General features: G+C 39.9%; 3 protein-coding genes across 4 annotated transcripts; all 3 read right to left on the bottom strand.

Moving 5' to 3' along the window:
* Positions 1-9: 9 nt before the first annotated feature.
* On the bottom strand, positions 10-4,149 carry LOC141909500 (galactoside alpha-(1,2)-fucosyltransferase 2-like). Its single transcript, XM_074799899.1, has one exon. The coding sequence runs from the start codon at positions 3,541-3,543 to the stop codon at positions 2,458-2,460; it is 1,086 nt and encodes a 361-aa protein (XP_074656000.1). The 5' UTR covers positions 3,544-4,149; the 3' UTR covers positions 10-2,457.
* A 1,346-nt stretch (positions 4,150-5,495) lies between these two features.
* LOC141910383 (galactoside alpha-(1,2)-fucosyltransferase 2-like) lies at positions 5,496-6,714 on the bottom strand. The gene has a single exon (XM_074801118.1). The coding sequence runs from the start codon at positions 6,712-6,714 to the stop codon at positions 5,698-5,700; it is 1,017 nt and encodes a 338-aa protein (XP_074657219.1). The 3' UTR covers positions 5,496-5,697.
* A 3,622-nt stretch (positions 6,715-10,336) lies between these two features.
* On the bottom strand, positions 10,337-23,555 carry LOC141909697 (uncharacterized). 2 transcript variants are annotated; one of them, XM_074800271.1, is made up of 4 exons: positions 22,907-23,555; positions 16,585-16,617; positions 12,281-12,319; positions 10,337-11,915 (listed from the first exon to the last, which is right to left on the bottom strand). In XM_074800271.1, the coding sequence occupies exons 1-4, from the start codon at positions 23,238-23,240 to the stop codon at positions 11,749-11,751; spliced, it is 573 nt and encodes a 190-aa protein (XP_074656372.1). In that variant the 5' UTR covers positions 23,241-23,555; the 3' UTR covers positions 10,337-11,748. The 2 variants fall into 2 exon arrangements, with proteins under 2 accessions (XP_074656372.1, XP_074656373.1); XM_074800272.1 differs by lacking the exons at positions 10,337-11,915; positions 12,281-12,319 and adding exons at positions 12,335-13,418; positions 15,094-15,141.
* Between the last annotated feature and the right edge of the window lie 1,258 nt (positions 23,556-24,813).

The raw sequence follows: 24,813 nt of genomic DNA, 5'->3' as shown, positions 1-24,813 counted from the left end.
TTTTTTTTGTACGGGATAAAACGTTTTACTCCATTATTATTGAATGATCGTGGCTTCATTTGCTCTTATTGAAATACAGCGGAACCATCCTCGCTTACCAGGGGCCAGTTGCACAGTCGTGTCTTAAGTCCAAAAGTAGTTTTAAATTTTAAGACTTAAGTTGTTAGATTGGTTACAGAACTAAGTTGGTCTTAGACTGGTCTTAAGTGTGACTGACTGTGCAACCGACCCCTGGGATTGATTGCCTCACGCCAACACGCACAGCCTTCAATGGTGAATAGGCGATTTTACGAAAATGAATCCTTGTAAATCGATTTAAGTTTCACGTTTACGGCACGCGGTTTAGTGAATCTGATTTGGTAAACCAACTCGTTTATGGACGCGGTTTAGTAAATTGATTTATTAAATCGACTAACTTGCTCGGCGAGCAAGTTAGTGGCGATTTAGTCAGTGAAATCCAACTTGGCGTCCTCTTTGACCGCGGGCTAAAGACATCTATTGCAGACCATCATCTATCAATAATTCGGTCACCATTTTCTTTCGAATCGCGACCTTTAAATTGATAAATTGATTCGACTCATTTACGAAAAACCATTCGATTTACTAATCCTTTTGTTTTCCAACATCGAATCGGATTTAGCTAAACTGAATCAGATTCAATTTCGTAAAAGCGCCTAATTACATTGCCCAAGATTTCTTGGGTGGACGGGTCGCCACTGGCACCAGTCTATGTATCTAGCCAATCGGAAGCGCATTTGTTTGAAATCGGTTTCTATAAAACCGGTTTATATCGGTTTTATTGCGTCATAAACCGGTTTGCGGTAGAGCAAACAAATGCGACAGAACGAGAATTCGGTTTGAGTCAGCTGACCGCGGAATTTTCCTTATTTGGCCATGTTGGAAAAGTCGGTTCGATGTTGCGAACCGCTCGCAACGCGTTAAGTCGGTTTTCGGAAACCTTTAGGTTTACGCCTGAACAAAGATGCCGGTTTATGCGAACCGGTTTGTAAAACGGCATGAACAAAGACGTGTTTCCTATAAACCGATTTCAAACAAATGCGCCTCTGATACGTTGTTTTTTACCGCTACGTATCTGGTCTGCATCAAAAATCGTGATATCATAATCGCATTCTGGTAATTAAGAACGAAAAAAAGATGAAATTGATCAACCCCATGTTGGCGTTTAGGGCATGATGATTTAATTATGCCCTGAAAATTATATGGTCGCCATTTATACTTTCCGTCGTTACAACTGTTTAACTACACAATTTTTTTTCGATACATTTTTTGCTGTTTAATTTCACCACGGGCCTCTCGGGGATTATGAAGAATGACCCTTTTCATTAATTTCGATTAAAGCGGGCTTGAGTGTATTGGAGGAAGTGTGCTTAGAATACAATATGGGAAACGGGGAAACGATTTTTTCAGGGAGAAACGTGGTTCAACACTCGCGCAACCGTTGCCGAGCAAAGAACTGTGGAACGGAATCCAATTATTGAAAACGCTGATTGTCTTGGTATTTGGCTTCCACCCTAGACACACCAAGGGCCGGTTCCATAGACTGGCTTAGACTTAAGACCGCGGTCTAAGACAAACTTAGTTTTATAGCCAATCTAACAACTTAAGACCAGTCTTAAGGTTTAATACCACTTTTGGTCTTAAGTCTTGACTAGGGACCGGCCCCTGCAGCCTATAAACAGTTAAGCTGACTGATGCATACATTGTTGTTCGCTGGAATCGGCAATTTTTGAAGACGCTTCTATCAATTAAAGTACCAAGGAAAATATCAAAAGCTTGCATTATAATCTTGATATATATTTGATTATCATTAGCACTGTCATAGGATACATCTCACGTTGAATTGGGATTACCCAATTTCATGTTCTCGCCACCAGGGGGAGCTAAGTATCGAATCATATACAATATTTTGTAAACGCAATCAGTTGCAAAGTTGTAACTCGTGACATGTAACTGTCATGTTACTCAATTAACCTCTTTCCAAGCGTTTTTTTTTCACGTGTTGAAAATGGTTGAAATTGCCGGTATGATCGTTCCCCGTATTTAAAACTGTTGCTTTATTGTTTCATAGTGTCCCCCGTTCGCCTAAAATCTGGCCATATAAAACGAATCGTTCGGGTTCCCCCTTTTTAGGCGCGCCGTAAAAAAAAACTTTTTTTTTGGTGCTCGCCTAAGGGGGAACCCGAGCGACAACCGTTGTTAAATCATTTTTCTTGCCTACAATGCACCTTTCAACGAAATTTCTCGTAGTCTTTTATCGAGCCAGCTACATAGATGTCGTTACAACTTGTTCACATTAAGATACTCATTCTCTCCGAAATTGCATCCTAACCGATGTAGGCTAAATCTAACACCGTGGCGACACGGTGAGGGCTGCTTTGTTCGGGACATTCACTTGATTTTTTCTCCGACCCCGCCCATTAAAACCGGAAACGTCTTTCACTTCCTGGATAAACCGATCCAATATGGCGGAAAATAATCCTCATGACTGACCTGTCGTGACAGTGGCGAATTTTTACGCGGCCAATCCTTGTAATATATAGTCGTTCCATTTGCTAACCAGGCCGCCCACCAACCGAACGAACCAGTCGACATGATCATGTGATCGCAGGATGACAATATAGCCAGATCTAAAGCCGGGTCTTTCGCTTTAGAAAAAACCACATTCGCATTTTTTCTGGGTACGTTTTTCTCGCACCACGGAATATCATCTGATGCAACAATAAACAGTACTTTTTCACCGTACAATGACGTCATACGGTCCATCGCATTTTTTATATAGCTGACCGGAACTGTGACGTAACCGAAACGAAATGAGCGTGTTGACTTCATATCACCGCGTCTTATATGTATGCCGATAGTCGTAATATTGGCGCTAGTAAGCAATGGAAGATTGTATGCGCTACGCTCTATGAAATTTTCGGCGGCCATTTTTATGTGTTTTCGGAATGTGAATTGTTTACGAATTTCGTCGGCTTCGTTTTGAAAATATTTCCATGACTGTAAGTAACCCCGGATACGACAGGCGGGCAAACTGGCGATGTTTAAATTGCGAAACCTTGGATCGAACTTACCTGTGCTTTTTTCTTTGAGCACAGTTTTGACGCCTTTTTTCGCAAGCTTTAAAGAAGGCGCTGTCAATTCGAAAACCGTCGCTAGTTTGAAATCGAAAGGGATGACCGGCATGACGTCACAGTGTTTAGAAATAGCACACAGCGCCGCGTATTGGTACATCAAGTTACCAATGCGACCCGTAAACCAGACAGTCATAACTGGAAATGGATTCTTCGGGAATTTTATCTCTAGCGGTGGAGGATTTAAGGGTAATGAAAGTTGTTGACGTTCAACATTCATCGTAGATGTACTGTTAATGAAAGTCTCGACGGATGGCAGGTCCGGTATCGTCGATGATGATTCTCGGCAGCGGCACTGGGTTGCGGTAAATCCATTCATCATATAAATAACGCTAGAACTAATTATGAAAACGATTGAAATAATTTTCCACTTTTTCCTGGTTGAGTACATGATTCGGGCTGTGGTCAGCGATCCAGTAAAAAGTTATGACTTTTGTCCGAAGGAATCCGGATTATAAACTCAGCACCGCCAGTCACAGATTACGCCATTCCGTAATATTCAGAGCGTATTCCAGTCGAAACGAACGCGTCAGAATTGAATATTCCAGAATCGAAAGAGACCACATCGAAACGTGTCTAAACGAAGGCTGCTGGCCTACGACGTCTAAGCATATTCTATACACCTTATACTTCCTGATTCGAACGTTCAAGAAATCCACAATTGAATACGTGTCCCGTGCCCTATTCACAGACTTTAATAATAAAATGGTTCAGAAAAAACTAAATCCGATATTTTTTGCGAAGTCCAAACATGAGTTGACGACCAACTGTGTTGTGGATATACGCATTGAACACGTAGTGATCTACCACGCGAAACGTACCTAAATTCCTTCCCCTTTTCTTTTTGATTTATTTTACTTTTGAACATAAATTTTTCACAGCGAATGTATAGATCTGCTCTCTTAAATGCACAGACGTCTTCGTCGCTACAAACCTGTTTTCGCGGGAACACGGGTCTAAGCAGATTACCGATGTTCTGATAATGATTAAAAGCGAAAGTGAAACTATTCTCAAACAGACACGACGGTAAAAATGTCACTTCAAGATTTATTCAAATTTTAAGTTAATATGGAGCAAGCACTGTTAAGGCTGGCTTATGCCGACAAGCGACGCAACGCCTACCGACTCCTATACACACTCAACTGCGAGCGACCGAGATCGCAGCCCAGCGCTCCAATTCCCAGCTACTGAGGCCGACTAGCGGGATACGAGATCCGCCCAGTTGCTTCCCTCGGTACCAATTACTAGTAACTGCGTCGGCTCAGATAGTCAAGTGGTAAACATTATTTTGAATTATTTGGAAATAAATTTTTAGCTGAAAAGCTATTTCTTTAAAACCCTTTATCTTTCCTTTTTGAACAATGTGCTAGCGACATCAGGCCCGGTCACGCAATAATTCTACCAACTTCGTTCCTAGATCTATCCAGTCATCTGCCATGCCGAACGTTTGGTTTGCGTTTGAAACCACTTGAATTTGAAAGTTTATTTCACTCTAACCAAAACATTGGTACATAGAGGTTACAATAACTTATACAATGAAATTTATAATTTACAAAATTTAAAAACAAGAAAACAAAAATACTGATAGAATAGAATAGTAATGGAGATAATACATTTAAATATACAATTTCCTTGAATAACTTGAGGCCAACGTTTACAAATCTAGTGAGTTTGATTAGGATATTGTTATTTTAAGCATTAAGTAATTGTGACATTTTAAAAGTGTCTATTTACATAAAATGGTGTTAGGAAAGTTTTTCGTACATTGTTAAGTTTGGAATATTCGAAAAGAAAATGGATTTTGTTAAGACCTAGACTACAATATGTACAAATACGTTCGTTTCTATCGATATCTACAGTGCTAAGTTTTTCGGCATCTAATTTGCGGCACCAGACAATCGACGTGGTCTGGTACAACAGATAGATGTTTTTTTATTACAAAAAAAATCAGTTAACAGATGAAAAGAGACAAACTAGGGGGCACTTAAAATCAAAACAATGGTGAATATTACTAAAATGCCGGCGCTTTCTAAATGACAATTATTTTATTATCATTATTATAAATATTATTGTCTCTGCACATTGCAACTATAACTTCTATTGTCACTAGATAAACCATATAACTGAATTGAAATCCGTCGTTTCATCGGAATTATGTCGAATTCCATTTTCTTTTTGAAACGCTGTAATTTCTATGACATTTCTTTGCGCCACTGGCCTCTCAGGGTTTTTAAAGATTGACCCTTCTCATTAATTTCTATCAAAGTGGGCTTATTGGAAGAAGTGTGCTTTGAATACAAGCTGGGAAACGGGGAATCGGTTTATCAGGAAGAATGATCGCTGCCGAGCATAGTATATGAGCTCTCTGCTATTGTCGTTACAACCAGCGCATTTGATACTCATCATTTCAGAAATAGCATCTTTTTACGGATGTAAATCCAACACCGAGGCGACTCGGCGTGGGCTCCTTTGTTCGAGGGATTCACATTCTATTCGGTTGGACTCCAATATTCCTAGATCCGCCCATCAAAACCGCAAACGTCTTTCACTTTCCGGTTAAGCCGATCCAATGTGGATGAAAATAATCCTCATGATTGACCTGTCGTGCCAGTGTCGAATTTTTACGCGGCCAATCCTTGTAATATATAGTCGGATCATTTGCTAACCAGGCCGCCCACCATCCGAACGAACCAGTCGAAATGATCACGTGATCGCACGAGGACAATATAGCCAGATCTAAAGCCGGGTCTTTCGCTTTAGAAAAAACTACATTCGCATTTTTTCTGGGTACGTTTTTCTCACACCACCGAATATCATCTGACGCAACAATAAACAGTAGATTTTCACCGTACAATGACGTCATGCGGTCCATCGCATTTTTTATATAGCTGACCGGAACTATGACGTAGCCGTACTCAGATAAGTATTTTAACGTCATATCGCCGCGTCTTATATGTATGCCGATAGTCGTAATTTTGGCGCTAGTGAGCAATGAAAGATTGTACGCGCTACGCTGTACGAAATTTTCGGCGGCCTTTTTTATGTGTTTTCGGAACGTGAATTGTTTACGAATTTCGTCGGTTTCATTTTGAAAATATTTCCACGACTGTAAATAACCCCAGACACGGCTGGCGAACACACCGGTGATGTTTAAATTGAAAAACCTGGGATCGAATTTACACGCGCCTTTTTCGTAGAGCACGATTTTGACGCTATTTTTCTTAAGCGTTATAGAGGGGGCCGTTAATTTGAAAGCTGTCGCTATTCCAAAATTGACCGGCATGACCGGCATGACATCATAGTGTTTAGAAATAGCATACAGCCCCGCGTATTGGAACATCAAGTTACCAGTTCGACCGACAAACAAGCCGGTCATAACCGGATATGGATTCTGCGGGAATGGTATTACCTCTAGCGGTGGCGGATTTAGGGGGAATGGACGTTGTTGGGGATCAACCTCCTTCAGAGAGTCAGTAGATGTGCTGGTAATGAGAGTCGTGACGGATGGCAGGCTCGGTATCGATGTAGATCCTCGGTAGTGGGTTGCGATAAATCCAGTCATTATAATAAAAACACCAGAACTAATTATGAAAACGATTAAAGTAATTTTCCGCATTTTCAGAATTGTGTACTTGATTCAGCAATTCAGTAAATGTCGCAATTCCAGATTCCGGATTGCAAACTCACCACCACCAGTCACAGATCACCCTATTCCGGAATAGAACGCATTCCGGTCGAAACGAACGCGTTAGAATTGAAAATTCCAGAATCGGGAGAGACCGCAACGGAACGTGTCTAAACGTAGGCCTAAGGTATATAAACACATATATACACCCTATTTCCTGATTCGAACGTTTAAGAAATGCACAATTGGATACGTGTCCCGTGCCCTACTTACAGATGTTGATGATAAGATGATTCAGAAAAAATTACATTCGATATTATTTGCGTCCAAACGATATCTATAAGTCCAAACATGAGTCGACGACCAACTGACGTTGTCTTGTAATTCCACATTGAATCCGCAGTGACCTCGATTTCTCTTTTCACCTCGAACCAACAATACTCATGACGTAAGAATTCCATTCCTCTTATTTTGATAAAATTTCAATCATTAATCAACCTGAAATGAATAGACTTTTACGCCGCTACAAACCTGTTTTGCGAAGTCGTAAGTCTTAATCAGGTCACCGTAAACGAAAATGATAGTCAAACAGACATTATATCGTAACCATGACACAATATGAATGTCATGTCTAGATGTATATATTCAAATTTCAAACTTAACGGTTTAGACAGACTTCGATTCCAGACGGTCGTCTAGGAGGGTCTATAGGGGGTATTATCGGGGCCTGGGTCGCGTAATACCCTATCTTCTCACTGAAGTTAAGAAAACCTTTCATCAAGAAAATCTGTGGTCCCTTCAGAATTTGCGTCTTGATTGCATCCTCATCGGTTATGTCATTCTTCATTCCGGTGAACGTAAACCACCAGGGGCGGATTTAGAAATTCGGATTCGAAATTCGGCTAGGGTTACAAGACAATCATCTGAAATTCTTCTAAACAAAAGTATCATTTCTAAAACGAAATGAATTTTGAATAATAAGTGAAAAGTGCCTCTTTTCATAATAGTTGCCCTTTTCATCGGGTGCTAGCCCTCAATATAAGCTCTGGATCAGCCCCTTCCACGATGGCGGACTCCTGTGTGAGTGAATTCGCGTCATTCCGCGATCATTGAGAAGTAAACAGTCGGGTTTTTGCTGTTAAGAAAGAATAATTTTATTTCAATGCGGCGTCGTGGCTTTTCAACCGCGACCCGAATTCATAATAATAGTTAGTATGATATTCCATTGGTTTTATATAATTCATCTAGCATCCAATTTGCATATTATAACGCACACATCGAGAGTTCAATCACATTTCAAAAACATAAATCGCAGTTCGTTGTGAATAGATACAAATCTAAGCAAAAATAACGCCTTTCGTGTTAACAATGTATTTCGGTAATATACATCTTTTTTAAAGTTGCAAAATTCTAAGGCTGGTGAACAATCCAGGTTCTTTCGCGTTTTAACCATTTCCAGGCTTGCACGACACTCTCCGATGAGTTGCGGGCCTCCGACACGCCGCTATGGGTACGACGTACAGTCGGTTTGGCGGTCTTATTCAAGTGAACTTTGAATTGCATTTTTAGGCTCCTGAATCTAAAAGCGATCATATAACAGTGTCGCCAAAAGGATACGTATAAGATTGACTTTAATTCTTTGTATAGTTTTCATTGATAATTGATTTTTTTTTTTAGTTTTTCGGAAGACTGTGAACCTGCGGAATCCTCGATAGCCGCAGTAGCGTTCTCACGTCACTGGTAGGTATTATTTCTGATTTTTCCCTACTACACTATAGAAATATCGACATTGCAAACGAGTTCGATCAATGACGTGGCTTCAATCATCATTCTACGACCATGCTAGTTTGAATTCGATGTCATATTTCGACCGACAACAAGGAATACGTTTCGTTGCGATCCGACGATTGATAAAAAAGAAATAATCGTGCAAAATGCGTGAATTCGTACAGCGGGTCATCGAAAATACACTTACTAACAGACAAATCGACTTAGACCTGAACATCGACGAGTCGCGCGTGAATACATAAATTGCAATGACATAGCGTGACACGTGGATTGACGAGGAAAACTTGCGTAAAATATGTAACATTTCATCTTAAGGCATGTTCGTTCGAGACGCGACCATACGTCCATTCACCCGTCACACCGTACGTCATCATCTCACAGACCGAACAACAGATGGTTTATTTTCAACTCACTTCTCCCTAAAATTACGATTATTTGGACTTCACGCATGTATTATTCAATGAAAATGAACTTTTATATATATATATATAAACACCAGACATTAGACATTTTTTATCAGTACACTTTCAAAAACACTGATCGTCAAGACTCACACCATAACATTGAATATCATCTGAAGGAAGTGCTACAGTCGTGGTTCCAGGCCGTCGATTATTTCACTACTGGAGATTTCACAACCCGGGCCAAGCTTGATCCCGCATAGTCGTGATTTAATTCCAAAAGAGGTCCTAAATCACGACTGGTTCAAAAAAGTCGCTAGATTGTGCCCTAGAGCTAAGATCGTCTCAGAAGACTGGTCTTAATCTAAGTCGTAACTCAGACCTGACTAATTTGGTGTCGCCCTTTGCGGTAGTTTTCACCGCGATTTGACATCGAAAAATAGTAGTTTAATTATAAATGAACTAGAAGTCAACCGGCTTTTGAGAGTATTTTGATAATTTTTCGAGAAGTAACTACTCTTGAATTTCTAATAATGGCACGTAGTCAGGGCCACTGTGCAACTGGCCCCAGATGCAAATTTGAAGAATTTCGATGATCGGTCAGCCTCACATAAGAACACGTTACGTAGGTTGGCGGGGGATGCAGTAGAGTCCTAGGAAATGAACATAGCACCAATTCAGTATGTATATGTAGGTAATGTGTATATGTATATACGACGAACATTCACAGAATTCATCGTCAAAGCTGGCTCTATATCCCATCAGTACTCGAACCCCCGGAACCCAAAGAGGAAGACGAATATTTGTGATATCGATTTCGAATAAGAAGAAATTGAATCAGATACAGTTTTAGAAATTATCGATTCCATACATCACTGTCGCCCTAAAATAAGTAATCTTGAATCCACGCTCTTCGGGTCACGTGACTGAGAATTGAAATATAGTAAACTCCGAATAAATCGTATACTTTTGATCTGAAAAAATATGTAAGTCCACAACTTGCGAAAGTAGGACTTCAATATTCTTTAACATAGGGCCGGTAAAACTGTAGCGGTTTTACGTATATACGCATCGTTAAAAATTTGAATCATCGAAATCAAAGAAATAGATAACGACCGATAACTGCAGAGATGAAGACATCTCTAGTCAAGTAGCGCGATAACCACACTCAAACGTGGCTAACGGATAATAAGATACAAACCCACCATGTACAAATTAAAAGAATTTTAAAATCGATAATTTATCTATTCAAAAAATTTAAAATTTAAAATACACGACGTTTCGATCTCACCCTGACGATGATCTCTAGGGTGAGATCGAAACGTCGTGTATTTTACATTTTAGATTTTTTGAATAAATAAATTATCGATTTTAGAATTCTTTTTATTTGTACATAGTGGAATTTTATCTTATTATCTCTAGTCAAATCTAAGCGAGAACCTATGGAATTGGACATTAGAAGTTCTCAATCTATATTATTGAATTTATCTTGAAATCTGACGTAAATGACATCACAGGCCGTCGCACAAAGGTTTGGCCGGATGACGGGCCGATTGACTACGACATCGAATCGACCATGTTGAATCAACCATTATTGTTATTTTGCCTTCCCTGTTCAGTCGGCCACTGGCGACTTGTCGGAAAGAATTGGGTAGCTATATGCAGAACACAATGACGGTGGCTCAAAAGCACTTATCCCCGTAATGCTGAATCATAACTCTGGAGCCATGAAATAAGGTAAGAAATGTGAACTCAAAATACTTTGAACACGCGGTTCGTGATGATCGGAGACATATTCGTATTACGCCTTATGCGGAGTTTACTATGCCGAGACAGCTACTTAAACGTAGATGCACTTGTCTTCATAGAAGACAGGACTATATCGTTATTTAAGGGCCACTTTTAAAGAGGAAAAACGATGAACATTATACACATATATAGAAAATGTCATTAGTGTTTAAACGACAAAAGGAGACGACGACAGATATCTATTCAGTTTATCACGTGAAGAACGATTTAAATTCGCGTGGTGCAAATACGTTTACAGTAGTAATTTGATATTAGATTATTTTTATGATATGATCTGATCGCGTCGATATTAGTATAGGATAGTATAAGTATATTTACATTCTAGCAAAAAAAATAAAATACACGTATCATTTATACATTCACAAACTATACGCGACGCATCGTGGCGCATGGGCAAGTCCGTCGTTCGAAGCACGTCGGATTATAATTGTCCATGGCGAGTAACAAATAAAAGACGACGAATCTTGTCCTTAGCTCAGCGGTGGTATGGTGTAGAAATTACGCATCAATAAACTTTGCGTTTCTCCTATTTTGCATGATCTCTGTATATATCTGATCTACTGGTTCGACGATTAAGAATATCGTTAACGGTTGATCTTATACGCTATGACCAGGCCATATTCGTGATTTACCTACGACCAAAGCCCGTCTCCAGTCTAAAATCCCACTAGGTTGTTCTTTGATTCGTTGGGGGACGATGGCGCAAACTCCAGATTTAGATTCCAACTCGGGCACTATACGATTCATTATGAATAGCTGCTACATTAGTATTGTACGTAAGTTCTTGGCATTATCGTTAAACTCTGTTCCCGATTTCGATGGACAGAGAATCATCCCGTGTGTGATTGCCACAACCGTTGTATATTCGTGTCGGTGTAGGTTTAGATTCCAGCCTTAAAGTTGTAATCATTTTCCAATTTTAGTTGTGGCAGCATCGTTAAATGGCATAGTATTGTTTTATTTGCGACGGCGGTCAATGCTGCTTACTATGATATACATAGTTGAAGTTTCTATTTTCCGGAAGTGACCGTACTTCCGGGTTCGGATCGAATTTTACACCAGGCGTTGGCGGCTTGATAGTTGAAGGCACTTGAATCAACGTGTCCAATATAACCTGGTCACCTGACCCCGATGATTCATCTGAAATTACATTTATAGAAATGGAAAATGGTGGATTTTGCCGAGTTATTCGGTTCGATCGCATGGCACGGTACAAAATATAATATAAGATATATAGTTTATTCCCAGAAGAAATCGTAACAAATTTTATATTTATAAAGGATGTTCCAATGTCAGTGTCAGTCTAAAAAACAGAACTGGCAATCCTCGAATTAAGCAGAGCTTCGAAGGGCCGACTCTCACTTATTCGGTGCTAACAAATTTTATGGAAAAATATTCACGAAAATATGCAATTTCCTAGAGTGTCGGTTTTGCTGTATGGGATTAAGGGCAATCTCAATGGGAAGGTAGGGAGACGCTCCGTAAGGTCAGTTATACATACATACCCGATTCATACTGCTCGTTTGATTTGCTTTCCGATTTTCCTAAAAGAACAAGATCAAGATCGATTCAATTAACGGCCAGGAAGTATTTAGAAAAAAAGGGCATCGTGTATTCTAACCCGATGCTATACACGTTGTTAAATGTGTTTAGGCCGAGAGTTACCATGACAATGCCAGATTATTTGATGAGAAATCGATGAAGATTACGAACTCCGTACAGCGGGGACAGATCACGCCAGATAGACCTGATGTATTTTAATTTGCTGCAGAAACGTACGCCGCATTTCACTCAGTTTACGCTTGCCAGAGGGCCTACAATGCGTTCGAACTCCCGAATTTACACTGTCCCAAAATTATAGTAATAGTTCTTTTTCATCAACCGAAAATCTGATTCATATTTATGGAGGTCTTGCAGTTGGCGAACACAAACCATATTTGGTTGGCAAACACAATAAATGATTTACATTGACAGACCCTCGAGATTTTATTAATCTTTTCGTTATGCATATATGGCAAAGACTCCAACACTGGTTGGCAAAAAACTTAAATGGCGTAACGTGCAAAAACCTCTATATCATTCGCATTTTCGGCTTTACGATCCGATGCTCCAAGATTAGCTTCTACTGCCGAAACAATCATCCAATCATTAATTTACAGAATCGATCAAAATCATATGGATGTCCATCCTCCTCCGGCAGGGATTCGAAACTGATAGCATCGCTTGATTCGGCCACGGCACAAACCCCTGCCACATTAGCCCGGGCTCGCAGCTTCATGCGCAGCTTAGATGATGTCATTATTAGCCAATCAGAAATCCAATTTTCTTTTAACCCGGGTTCTTCCACTCAGTTTTTCCCTGAAATTTGCCTCAGCGATTATACAACGAGCAATCTGATTGGTGCCGCAAGTTTTCGCGCGGCAAAGCTGCGCATGTACCCGTGCACCCGGTTCGTGTCGTGGCTAAGTCTAGCGATGCCATCAGGTTCGAATCCCTGCCCAGGGAGGATGATGAATATCATTTAAAAAAGATTGTGCTTAAGAAAAGGTGTTACATGATGGCTTTCATCAGTTTTAACTCGGAGACCTTTTGCTGCTCTAGATGCTGTGTGCAAGGTGCCCGTCAAGTGCTTGATATGAAAATCTTTTATGGATCAAAAACGAGAAGAAAATGCTAACAGCAAATGAGGAACAGGGTGCGATTAGATATCCCACCAGATGGCGTGCTTGACTGTACGTGTCACCGTAGATCAGCAGGGCGATCTGCTACAGATACACCCGCTGTTTTTGGATTTGACTTAACAATATCTTTCTTTTTCAATTCAAGTTTAGCATCTGGAAGATATCTTACGCCCTGGCGATTAGGCCAACTCGATTGCCATTAGTGAAATCCTGTAACACAGTAGTGTAGCCAGGCCTTCGAACATGCATTCAAATTAGATATCAATACGTTAGATACATCTCTCTTCAAATATCTCCAAAACTTGAAAATAATCGCTCATAAAAACTGATCAAGATAATCAATAATACACGTCTAAATTAAAACATGAGATAACTCCGAAGCAGACAAGTTTGAATGAAGAAAACTGCTTAAAAATGGATGTGCTAGAACCACTGCTATCCTTGTCGCATAAAGTGCAGTCTAAGTTGATGTTATTGCTGAAGATAAACGAGTTCAATTACTCTACACAGCTAATAAAGAGAATTCATTATTACCGAGTAAAGAAGTAGGCGTCACTCGGGTTTCTCATTAACCCCTGTTTATAAGGCCCAACGCAGTATCTGCATGTGCGAAACATCTTCGCCATGTTCTAACATTGTTTGATGTGGCGCTCTGCGAAACGCGAAACAAGAACTTGTACGCATAAAAGTAAAAGTGTTTCACGTTTTACATCGTTTAGCCGGACAACCAATGTTTCATTTGTTAAACATCTTTCGATTGTTTCATGTTGGATTTCTCCGTATCGTGCGCGTTGGGCTTATTCCTAGCCGTGTGCGTAACTGAGTTCAACATTGTCCGGAGATGAATATGATGCACGCAAATGATAGCTTGTGAAGGTTGTAATGATTTTTAACGTTTTTGCACAGTGCCTACGCCTACGTTGGGCTTAGAATTAGTTTTGTCGGATGAACGTTCAAAACCTCGATACGCGAGCAAGGATAGAGATGTTCGCACGGGAATGCGTATACTTACGAATTATTTGGAAGAGGCAGCTGGGAATTAGAATTAAGCAATACGACTTTTCGTTAGCTAATTTTTCAGGTGACTCAAAATTAAGGCTTGATTAAACACTACGAACATATAGATTATATACAGTTCCTTAAAACCAGATGAAAAAAATATCCCAGACAATCATATACATGTCACAGAGGCTCCGATCAGCTTCGTTTAAACATTGTAGCAATAATTCCATTTTTTCACTCAATTCCACAGTTTGTGTGTTAGGGTTTATCCTGACGCTATCCCTAGACCTAATTCCACGGTTCTGAGTAAATATTTACCAATTGAGGACTCGCCACCAACTCGATCAAAATCAAGAGAAGAAAACCAGCACCGATGCCTCATCCTTGTGCACAGTAGCGCACCTGGTGGATCCTCACCTGCCACAAGCGGAATCATGTACTGCCAACATTGAAAATTTCACTACATGTAAATTTAACCGTAACCACGAACTGTGGAATGAGCTGTTGTTTAATATGGATCGTAGATTACATAACCGACTGCGACACGCGACGATTGTCCCATTATCTAAACAAAAAACTCTTGCGCGGCGCTGTTTGTCCCGTAACCTAGAAACCCGAAACCTTTAATTACACACATGTTTTATTAGGTGTTGTCTCGTTCTTTGGCTTGCAGATAGGGACCACTGAAATGAGAATAATTCGATTACAAACTGGAATTCATGAAGCGTTATTTAAACAGCCGAGAGCATTATTCAAACACTATCACAGGAGCGGATCTAGAAAAATGAAAAGATAAGGCAGCCACTGCACCTATAAAGGCCACAGGCAGATCCCATACACGGTGCTAGATATTTTTGAAGAAATCCATCCGAAATCATTTCAGAGAGGATGAGTTCCGTCCTGGTGAAAGGATAACCTCGATGGCGGAGTTCCAGACCCACAGAACTCCCCCTAGATCCGCCCCTGTATCACTGTTCATATCATTGCAAATTATCGGTTATAGTTTTGAAATTCGCAAAGAGGCTTCGGAGAAGAGGGAAACTTTGAAGGTTGATTTTTGTTTCGTGCGATATAAGAAAGCTTATGTATCAAACTACAGTTTGAACCCATCACCCCTCAGACATTGTTTGGTTCATCATTTCGATCACAATTTGTCAGATATACCCTGAACGATAGAAATTGGGAGATAGTAAGGATGACTGTTTGACGGGGGTTGCAGGGTTCAGAGGCTGCAGACTGATACAATCCCACGACAAAGTAGTGACACACTCTCGCATCGGGATCCTTGAGAGATTTCTGTATTCATAGGACATCGCTTTGCGTATTCTTATCCAATGCGACTGCGAGGGTGAGAAATGTGTCGGGAATATTTTTCTGTACATTTTTATGAAGACAGTTTCCTTGCAGGAAACGGTATCTTTTACTATGTTCGCTGCAACGATCATTCTTGCCAGTTGCTACTATACATTTGTATATTCGGCAACGGGGCTATTGCAAAGTTAGGCATTTTGCTTAGGAAATGCCACCTCTACCAACCAATCCCGCAGGAATTATGTCAATCCAAGTGACGTAGAGCTACGCGTATCAACCATAGGTGGGGGACAATCGTGACCGAACCAGAAGTTCGAGATAAGGGATATCGCGCAGAGGCAATGGTGGTAGGATCACAAAATTGAGAAGATAAGCCATATCTCATCGCAATGGTGGTAGCACCGGTGTACGAGGTATATTTTGTTATAGCAATGGTGGCATAAATTGAATAAGGAGAGAACTCATAGCCGGCGTCAAACGAGACAAAAATACCATTTAATCTAAATTTTACCGAAGAAATTGGCGGGATATATCAGCGAAAGGGTCAGTGTTGCTCAGAAGGTTGCTTTAAGTTTACCGTCGGGTACCCTCTAAATTATCACTTCATCCACTGGTTAAACTGTAACCAACCTTTTGAGCAAATGACCCGTGTACGGTTGGAGTAGCTAAGTCAATGTCATTGTTTATTGTTTGGGGTGCATGTTATATTAGGTAGAGGATACTGATGCGATTGGTCTGATAGGTATAGGCATATTATACGAGAAACCCATTTCCAAATGCAAGAACTGATGTGATAGAACGTAACGACACTGTACCTTGAGTAGAATTACTCGATGACTGACTGTCGACTATAAACAGAAAAAATAAAATAAATGAACAATAGTATAGAAATAATTATAAATTTACGTTTAAGCAAGAAAAAAATGCGAAAAGACAAAAATACTAAAATCACGTAATAGGCTTTGAAAAGTGCCAAGGGGCAAACAGAGGAAGTAACTATTTTAGAATCGAAAATAGGAAAAGTAAGAATAATTTCATTGGTATTACACATAGATTGTGAGGACATTAAAGGATGGGACTTGAATATCTGAAACGAATAGAATAGTTTTTAGTTGAATATATACATACATAGACACATGTGGTTAAGTATATTGCGTGTGGATCAACCCTATTGGTCAGTTGAGTCCAGTTTCACGAAACTACAGTTACAGTTACATTAATTATGAATACAATACAAGCCTGCTGATGAAACTTTAATGAGTTTTTATGTCATTCTCGAAAAGAGGCAGCCAGGTGTTTGGGATGCTATTTAGCGTGGTAATAACGCAAAGTAGTTCACTCTGAAATGTTCTCTTATTTCGGCATCACTTTAAGCGCTGCACGAGACCCATCGCGCGATCTCTTTGTTTTACTAGCATTCACAATACTCTTTTTGTCGATCAAGCTTTTTGGGGTAGGGACGAGCTATTTTGTTTTCATAGATAATTGACTGCCCAATTTGAAGAATAGAACCCACAGTACAAAGGAAAAGTATCAGAGGATTTGACGTTTCAACTCAAACGCTATATCGAGCCATTTTCGGCAAAAATGTTTTTGTAACACGCGTAGAGGGTTTAATTGTTCAAGGATTCGAGCTATCATTCCTCCCTAAACATTCCTCCCAAAGAAATTCACTGAATATTATAGATCCTTTTAAAGAATATCTGGATTCGTATTTTAGCCACACAAACGATCGCGCCCGGCAAGATTTCGTAATTAGCAAATGCGCTGATAGGAACGCGAACGTACCCGCACGACCCCCTCTGACCGAAAAATAGTTATAGAAATAATGAGCGACGCCCAGACAAATTGAATTTTCGGTATCGGAAAAATTCGGCTGTAAAGCGATTCTAAATGAGTTTCAACTTCGAGTTGAGTAATCCAATCTAATCTTGTAATTATTGATGATGAGCGATTCCGCTAAAGATTGCGCGACTCTCCCGAAGTCTATCCAGAAGTCCCCGAACACGCTATGTGCAATCTGTTTAATCTTCTTTCCTTCGTGAGTAAGAGCCATGAACTGCTGTTGCCATAGATACGGACACAGTTCCCGGTCTATATATGCCGCCAGCTCAAAACTGATGCGAAACGCTCTCATTCAACCACCGGCGCATGCAATCTACCACCGAGTCCAACCGTGACTCAATTCTAAGATAACTATGTTTATACAATGACAATAATAAAACGCTATTTTTGCATATAGGGCCTTGTGGCGTCAATATTGTTTCATCAATCTACCTGGATCTACCCGGATCTACCCCTTAGACAATCATTAACGAAACACTCTTTCCAAGTTGACACAAAGAAAACTCAACGCTTTGAAAAATCGAGGCCCAAAAGGTTTTTCTTTATTTTCGATATTTTGACTATATCCTAATAGTCATCATCAGCATTTGAAGATGACTATCATGAATCCTAATAGTCATCTTCAGCATTCGAAGATGACTATCATGAATCCTAATAGTCATCTTCAGCATTATTCGAAGATGACTATTATGAGGCTTTGTTGGCTTCATTTAATCTCCTCCAAATGATATTAGAATATCTCATAATTGCATATTTTGTATATCTCTTCATGGCATGTTGTTATTTCATTGTGGAAATAATTAACTAAATTATCAGATTCATGTTATTATAATAAATCACAAACTAAAAGAAACCCTTTTCCGTAGTTATTTTTCTTTTCTCGGGGTTTTCAATACTATCTTTTAGACGTTCGATACCGTGTTCTGTCACCCCATTCTCCAATTTTCGATCGACAAGGCATCGCGTGGGTCCACAAAATTCACAAAATTAAAATCAAAAACGTTATTTCTAAACGAATTAACAGTGTAGATATAAGTCATTCTATCGTCACAGACACTTTCAACAAGTGATCGCTGATGGGGCTGAAAAAATGGCGAACGCCTGAAGGCGTGGTTTGAGACTGAGAAATCGATACATATATTAGTGGATTCGTCAACCTAGTTTATTAAGCAATGCGATATTATTTCTAACGACGACGACCGATCGAGACTACACTACCTTCATGTACCGCGGAAAAGTCGTTAACATCGACCATAAAACTCGATTCGTCTGTGCAGTCACGTGATCGCATTTGCAAACAACAATTACACAAATATTATGTCATTGTTTCGATCGAACGATTTAGTGCCTAGACTGTACTGTATTTGCTCGCTTTTTATGGCGGCCATCAATTTTGCTTATGGCCACAAGACTAGGGTAATTTGTGTATTCGTAAAATATTCATTGCTGTTATGCATACGTTCGTACCAGGCTAGCTGTATGAGCATGGCCATATTACAGCAGTAGACCCTCTACGGTAGTAATAGTCCGAGATCCAGTTCCACGGTTGTGAGTTAAGATAAGTTCATTCTGACTTAGTTGTCAAATGCATATGAACCTCAGTTAAAACTTAAACGTCATCCCCCTTAATAGAACTGAAAGTTTTTCGTCGAAACCCGAGATTCTTCCATACAACGATTTGTTCTTTGAAGAAACCTATACATTTGAGTGATAGTTTTTCGGGAAACCTTAGAGAGGTTCTTCGAAGAACAGGTTCCTATAGGGTTCCTCCACAGACGCAAGCTAAAGAACCGCATACAGTTCTTCAGAAGAACCATTTGTTCTAAGAGCGTCAGTCGCCAGTATGGCGCGCCACAACCTCTATAACATACAAACCGTATATACACTTGTTAGTATCGAATCAGCTTTGAAACGATATATTTTCGCGTCAGGTTTTCAAACACGATGGGTGTTACTACTTCTTCCCGAAATCGATGAGTAGCGCGCGATGGTGATATTGATATAACCAAATAGCGCATCGGTTTCAACTAACCGAGCAGCTGCCTCGATATTATCGTCGAATGTATAATTGTCCAATTATATTGGGTAAAACGTTTTTTTGCGGCAGATGTAGCCCGAGTCGTGAAATTACGTATGTAAAATATATCATTAGTGTTATGAAATAGCTAGTTTTGAAAACTTAAATAGAAGAGACACGAGAAAAAGGAATTATTTATATATCAACTTCGTAACTAAACCTTTAACTGTAGGGATCCAGTTCCACGGTTCTGAGTTGAAACATTCTCTTCATTGAAAATGAACTGATTTTAGTTAACTCCAACTCACAACTGTATACGGGCCGAGCTGAGTATTTTGACTGATCCTGTCTGTGTTTGGACTACTGGCTCGTTGTAAACAAATAAGCCATGCCTATGGTAATGAGTTCAATTCATTACTGTTTCTCTGGAGATCGGAATTTTTGGACAAATCTCGAAACTTTCAGAAGCTAACTTCAGACATCCTCGTGGATCGTGAAAATACATCAGTATCTGCCACACCTTAGTGTCACTTTGGTCGGTCAACCATGGACAACGATTGGTTTACAGCTGGTCACCTGGTGTAATCAATGGGACCACATCTATGGTAAGGCTGGCCCAATCCTACGGCCGTGATTGGTCTAAATGATGTCACTAGGAGCTCCTGGAAATTTCAGTTCGAGTTACAGCGGATAGCTGACATAGCGACGATTTAAAAAAAAAACCATCGCGGATGTCAGCCAGCTGTCACCTGGGTCCAGTAACTCAAACGTGATACATTGAACTGTATCTACACTCGATCCGATGGTTGACCTTTTCACCAACGATTGTGACTGATATGTTCTGATGCGTGCCTTTAAATGGGGAAGGATTCCTATTTTGTAATAGATAAAATGAAGTATGAATGTATATTAAATGATAGAAAAATGATTGCACCGTCATGTGCTGCCACCTCTCCTCACTTCCTGTCGTTAGTTCGTACATCAAATAACGAGGAAATGGTCGAATCCTGTATAAATAACCAATAATTCGGGCTGGCAGCAGGAATTCTACTGATATTTTCCATATTGAACTAGTCGTTTTTTTCGTGTCGCCTAACGACAACATGATGAATTTTCAATATCGGGCTAGGCGTTTAAATATTCATATACAGCTACAATATCGGTAGAACTATGACGACATTTTTTTTTACATCTGTATCATCACAGAAGCTCGTTATCATCAGCTTTCCCTCGAGCCCTTCATCTACCGGTAACGCCCTGCAACATGAACTCATTACACAAGGCTCATCGGCTTATCATGTATAGGCATAGAAATCGCATGCCGAGGTTTACTAGACCTAAAGAAGTGTTGAAGGCATTTCACCGAGACTTAAGTGTATGAAGTTATCTCAGTTGGGTACACTAGGATCTAAGCAGTGGAGAGTGATTACAACCACTTCTAGGACTGGGTGAAGAAGTCATAACCCATAAGCCTTTCCGCATTACTACGGCTTGGTTAGCAATATATACGTGATTTTCATGTTAAACCCTCGGAGTTTGAAAACCTCCCGATAATTTTTTTTGGTCTTTATGTGTACCTGGGTCCTGGCGAGGATGTTATAAGTAAAAGGCATAAAAATATGCGTTAAGCGGTTTACTGATTGAATTCTGCGAAAACATCTTTGATCTAAATAGCTTATATTGAAAGATCGGATGGCGTCACACGCGGAACAGCTACTGGTAGTAGTCGTCATATACATTCCGGCGATGGACACATGGGACACGCATTTACATATGTATATTGTATGCGCTAATGATAAAACTTTCATTAGTGAAATGCGCGGCTTCCCCGGGGATTTCTGATATAACCGCTGAATCGTGGCTAGTTAGTTTCCTAATATCCTCTCTATACCGCTATTCGGCGGCAACGATAGAAAATTTGTAAATGGCCGAGCGCCAGTACCGTCGAACATATTGCACGTAATATGAGTTCATATATAAACCGACTGGTGAAATGTCTTTTTTTCTATTAGGCAGCTATATCCTCAATCATGGTCCATTTGATCATTTTACCTATTCGGGTCGGAAAGCGTATAGTGTTCATTTATATTTGTTTGATATCTTTTTGCAAAATATTTATCAAAAATATCAAAATTCCCCAAGTCTTATTGCGAATATATTGATGGAGGGAGGAATTTTTAATTTCTTTTTTTAAAACAATGATCTACTACCCTCGAAAACTATAATAGTTTCATATGTAGCCTATATTTTCATTATAGATTTAATTACATCTGTTTGAGACATATAACGTCGACACAGCTGTTTTGTTCTGGTGCAATGATAGGATTTGCAGCTGCAATATGAAATGTGACGACCGCGCGACAATAAATAAAAATGTGTGCCGCAGCTATCGACCTTCAAAATGTAACGTTCAAGAATTCTAGTAAGCCTCAATCAGAAATTGTGAGAACGACCTGGAATCATCGGAATGTAAGTTAATGTCTTGAGGTCCTAGTTGGGTTTCCGACGAAATCTATAAAAAACGTATTTCGAAAACTGCGAATGGCTAGAAAAAATGATATCGGAGAGCTGAGTGTCTATATAAGGACATTACAAGTGGTTTCGGGGTTTCTTTCCGCTATTGGTCGATGGAAAGCAGAACACCAAGAAACACACCGTATCAAATTTCAAAATGTTCCCAAGGATTATTTTGTCCCGCATGATACTGAGCCCAGCATTCAAGCATACAACCCTGGATTGACTATAGAGCGCAGTAAGCCTACGCGAAAGACGGGGTGAACTAAAGTGAAACCGATGTCAGTAAGTCGGAACTAGTCGGCAACGGTATTGAGCGCGGTCGCTGTAGTTTGGGCCAATTTCCAACATGGCCGACACTGTGAAATGCGTTACGACCGAACTATTGTGCGTTTGGTTATCAGATCCGACCACTATTGGAAAACCATAGTTCACCCACGGAGAACTTCGGTAATCGGAGTTAGTGTACTATAAGTCGAACTGAGTGAAACCGAATGTTAATTAGTCGGAACTATATTCCGGAAATAGTTCGGAAATTAAGCGCATTCGGTTATTAGTTCCGACCACTGGTCGACTAGATACGAAAACCGAATTTGGCCCTGGCTGACTGCTGCTACCCGGAGCCCACCACCCGTTCACTGTACGCTACACGCTACACACATCATTATAATCATTCAACTCCACAGGATTCCAAATAAGGTTTTTTACTAAATACTAAAAAACCTCTTTCAATTTCATGTATATATAACTGATGCACTTACTGACGATAGTATATATGATCACTACAATCACGGCTAACAGCAGGAACACCCCGATCGTTACGAATATGATATTCAAAGCTCGTTTCAGAATACGGTGATGCCCGCTATTCGCATCGACGACCGTACTACCGGCGTCCGATTCGGTCGTCAGACTCTTCTTCGATTTATCCTCCAGCACGTGATTGATCCGTTTGAACCAGCTTCGCGCCTTCTTCACGTGGATTTGCGTTTTCGATTCGTTGATCGACGGTTGCATCGTGACGGACGTGTCGTCGATGTCCAGCGGTTTCTTATTCGGAAAATACTCGACGTCTGGCTGCTGATTGTGCTGCATGTTTGCTTTTCAGAATTTATCGTATATAAAACTAAACAATTTTAACAATAACCCAATCTAACCGTTTATAAATACTTGTACTTCGGCGCACGGCAGATCTACAAGTATATCTTTCGTTTTGACAAGTACAGATTCGATCACTGACTCAGTCCGGTACAAATTATGACGTCACACGCACACGATCTCTATAGAATCGATATAGGATTTTTTATGACGTCATCGTATGTGCAAGGGCTCTACATAGAAGCTCCAATACTCTGATGGATGACGAAATAACTATTATTACACCAAAGAAATCACGAATTTCAGTTTAGTTGCCCGTGATCGGTTTTAATAATAAACTGTAGTCTATTATCGTTTGAATGTAGTTCACAATGCTTTCAATTATTTTATTCAATGATTCCAGGCGGTTGTTATTGAATTCAACATACGTATCTATAGCCAACTATAATCGTTCGCAGCTATCGCGATTTTACCCTCAGTTTATACAACCTTACGACGTATTATAATCCGTACTTTCTAATGACGCGTCAACGAAGGTAAAACAATACGATCTTCCGTCGCATAATGATATCCTTTGGGACGTATCCGATGTAATCGGTAATGGCAGTCCTGGCAGGCCTGTACGGCGGTATATTCCCCGTTATAAACATACCCGCATAGTTAACTAGCAATACGACAGCTGTCCCTATACGTAATATGTGCAACAGGTTTCCGCGTATTTACTCGCTTTATTGCCGCGATCCGTGGTTAAAAATTATCAACAAGGATGGATTTTATTGTCGAGTTTCGAGCGTAAATTATAATTGCATTATCCGAAGTAAATTATCAGTTATCTGTGAGATATAATGATAACTAATTTATCTGGAATATGAATTACTTGAATATTATACGATAGATTTTCCTCCAATTATCCTTCATTTTACCAATAAATCATTGTTTGACTTAAAACATGTCTAGTTTGCGTTCTGAGGTACTACGATTCACTAATTTTGAAAATGGAAAATCTGCGAAACCAACTCGGCCAACAGATGGCGTTACCAAAAGTGGGTCTTTCGTAAAGTTGTGGTGATTTTCAATCAAATTTGGAACACATTTTTTATGCTCCTAAGGATACTTAAGTACTATAACGATTCATAAACTTATCTCCCAATGTCGGAGAAATTTGCGTTCGACAATCCGAGTATGGCAAATTTTTCTTTTACAGTCCGACAATGGAATCGATGTCGGAGTATTTTTATTTGGATTGCACGTATGTACTTTACGAACTGTCACTATTAATGTACATATATCACGATAGCGTACGAAAATCTGAACATGAAATAGATAAATATGAATAATCGTATTCATTATTGTTAGAAATTGTCCGATGCTTCTATTGTTTCACAAGCTGGAACATAGAATATTAAAATCAGTTCACGAACTCATCAATCACAAAATATAAACATATGTTATACTTCGTTTGCCTCGGATCTCGCGGGACCATACAACTCTCTCTCTCCGAGGTACGCGAATTTCGAGGAGGTCGGAGCTTGTATCAGGTGAGGTCTTTATCACGATAGATTTCAGCTGG

The sequence above is a fragment of the Tubulanus polymorphus genome, chromosome 8, assembly GCF_964204645.1.
Source record: "Tubulanus polymorphus chromosome 8, tnTubPoly1.2, whole genome shotgun sequence".
NCBI lineage: Eukaryota > Metazoa > Nemertea > Palaeonemertea > Tubulaniformes > Tubulanidae > Tubulanus > Tubulanus polymorphus.
Note: the sequence above shows the minus strand (reverse complement) of the source record. Positions and strands in the feature narration are given on the sequence as shown.

Excerpts from the sequence above, each read along its gene's own strand:
- LOC141909500 (XM_074799899.1), bottom strand. The coding sequence starts at position 3,543 with ATGTACTCAACCAGGAAAAAGTGGAAAATTATTTCAATCGTTTTCATA.
- LOC141910383 (XM_074801118.1), bottom strand. The coding sequence starts at position 6,714 with ATGACTGGATTTATCGCAACCCACTACCGAGGATCTACATCGATACCG.
- LOC141909697 (XM_074800271.1), bottom strand. The coding sequence starts at position 23,240 with ATGCAGCACAATCAGCAGCCAGACGTCGAGTATTTTCCGAATAAGAAA. Across the intron at positions 12,320-16,584 it reads ATCGAGTAATTCTACTCAAG|GAAAATCGGAAAGCAAATCA; the intron begins GTACAGTGTCGT and ends TTGTTCTTTTAG. Across the intron at positions 11,916-12,280 it reads AAACGAGCAGTATGAATCGG|ATGAATCATCGGGGTCAGGT; the intron begins GTATGTATGTAT and ends ATGTAATTTCAG.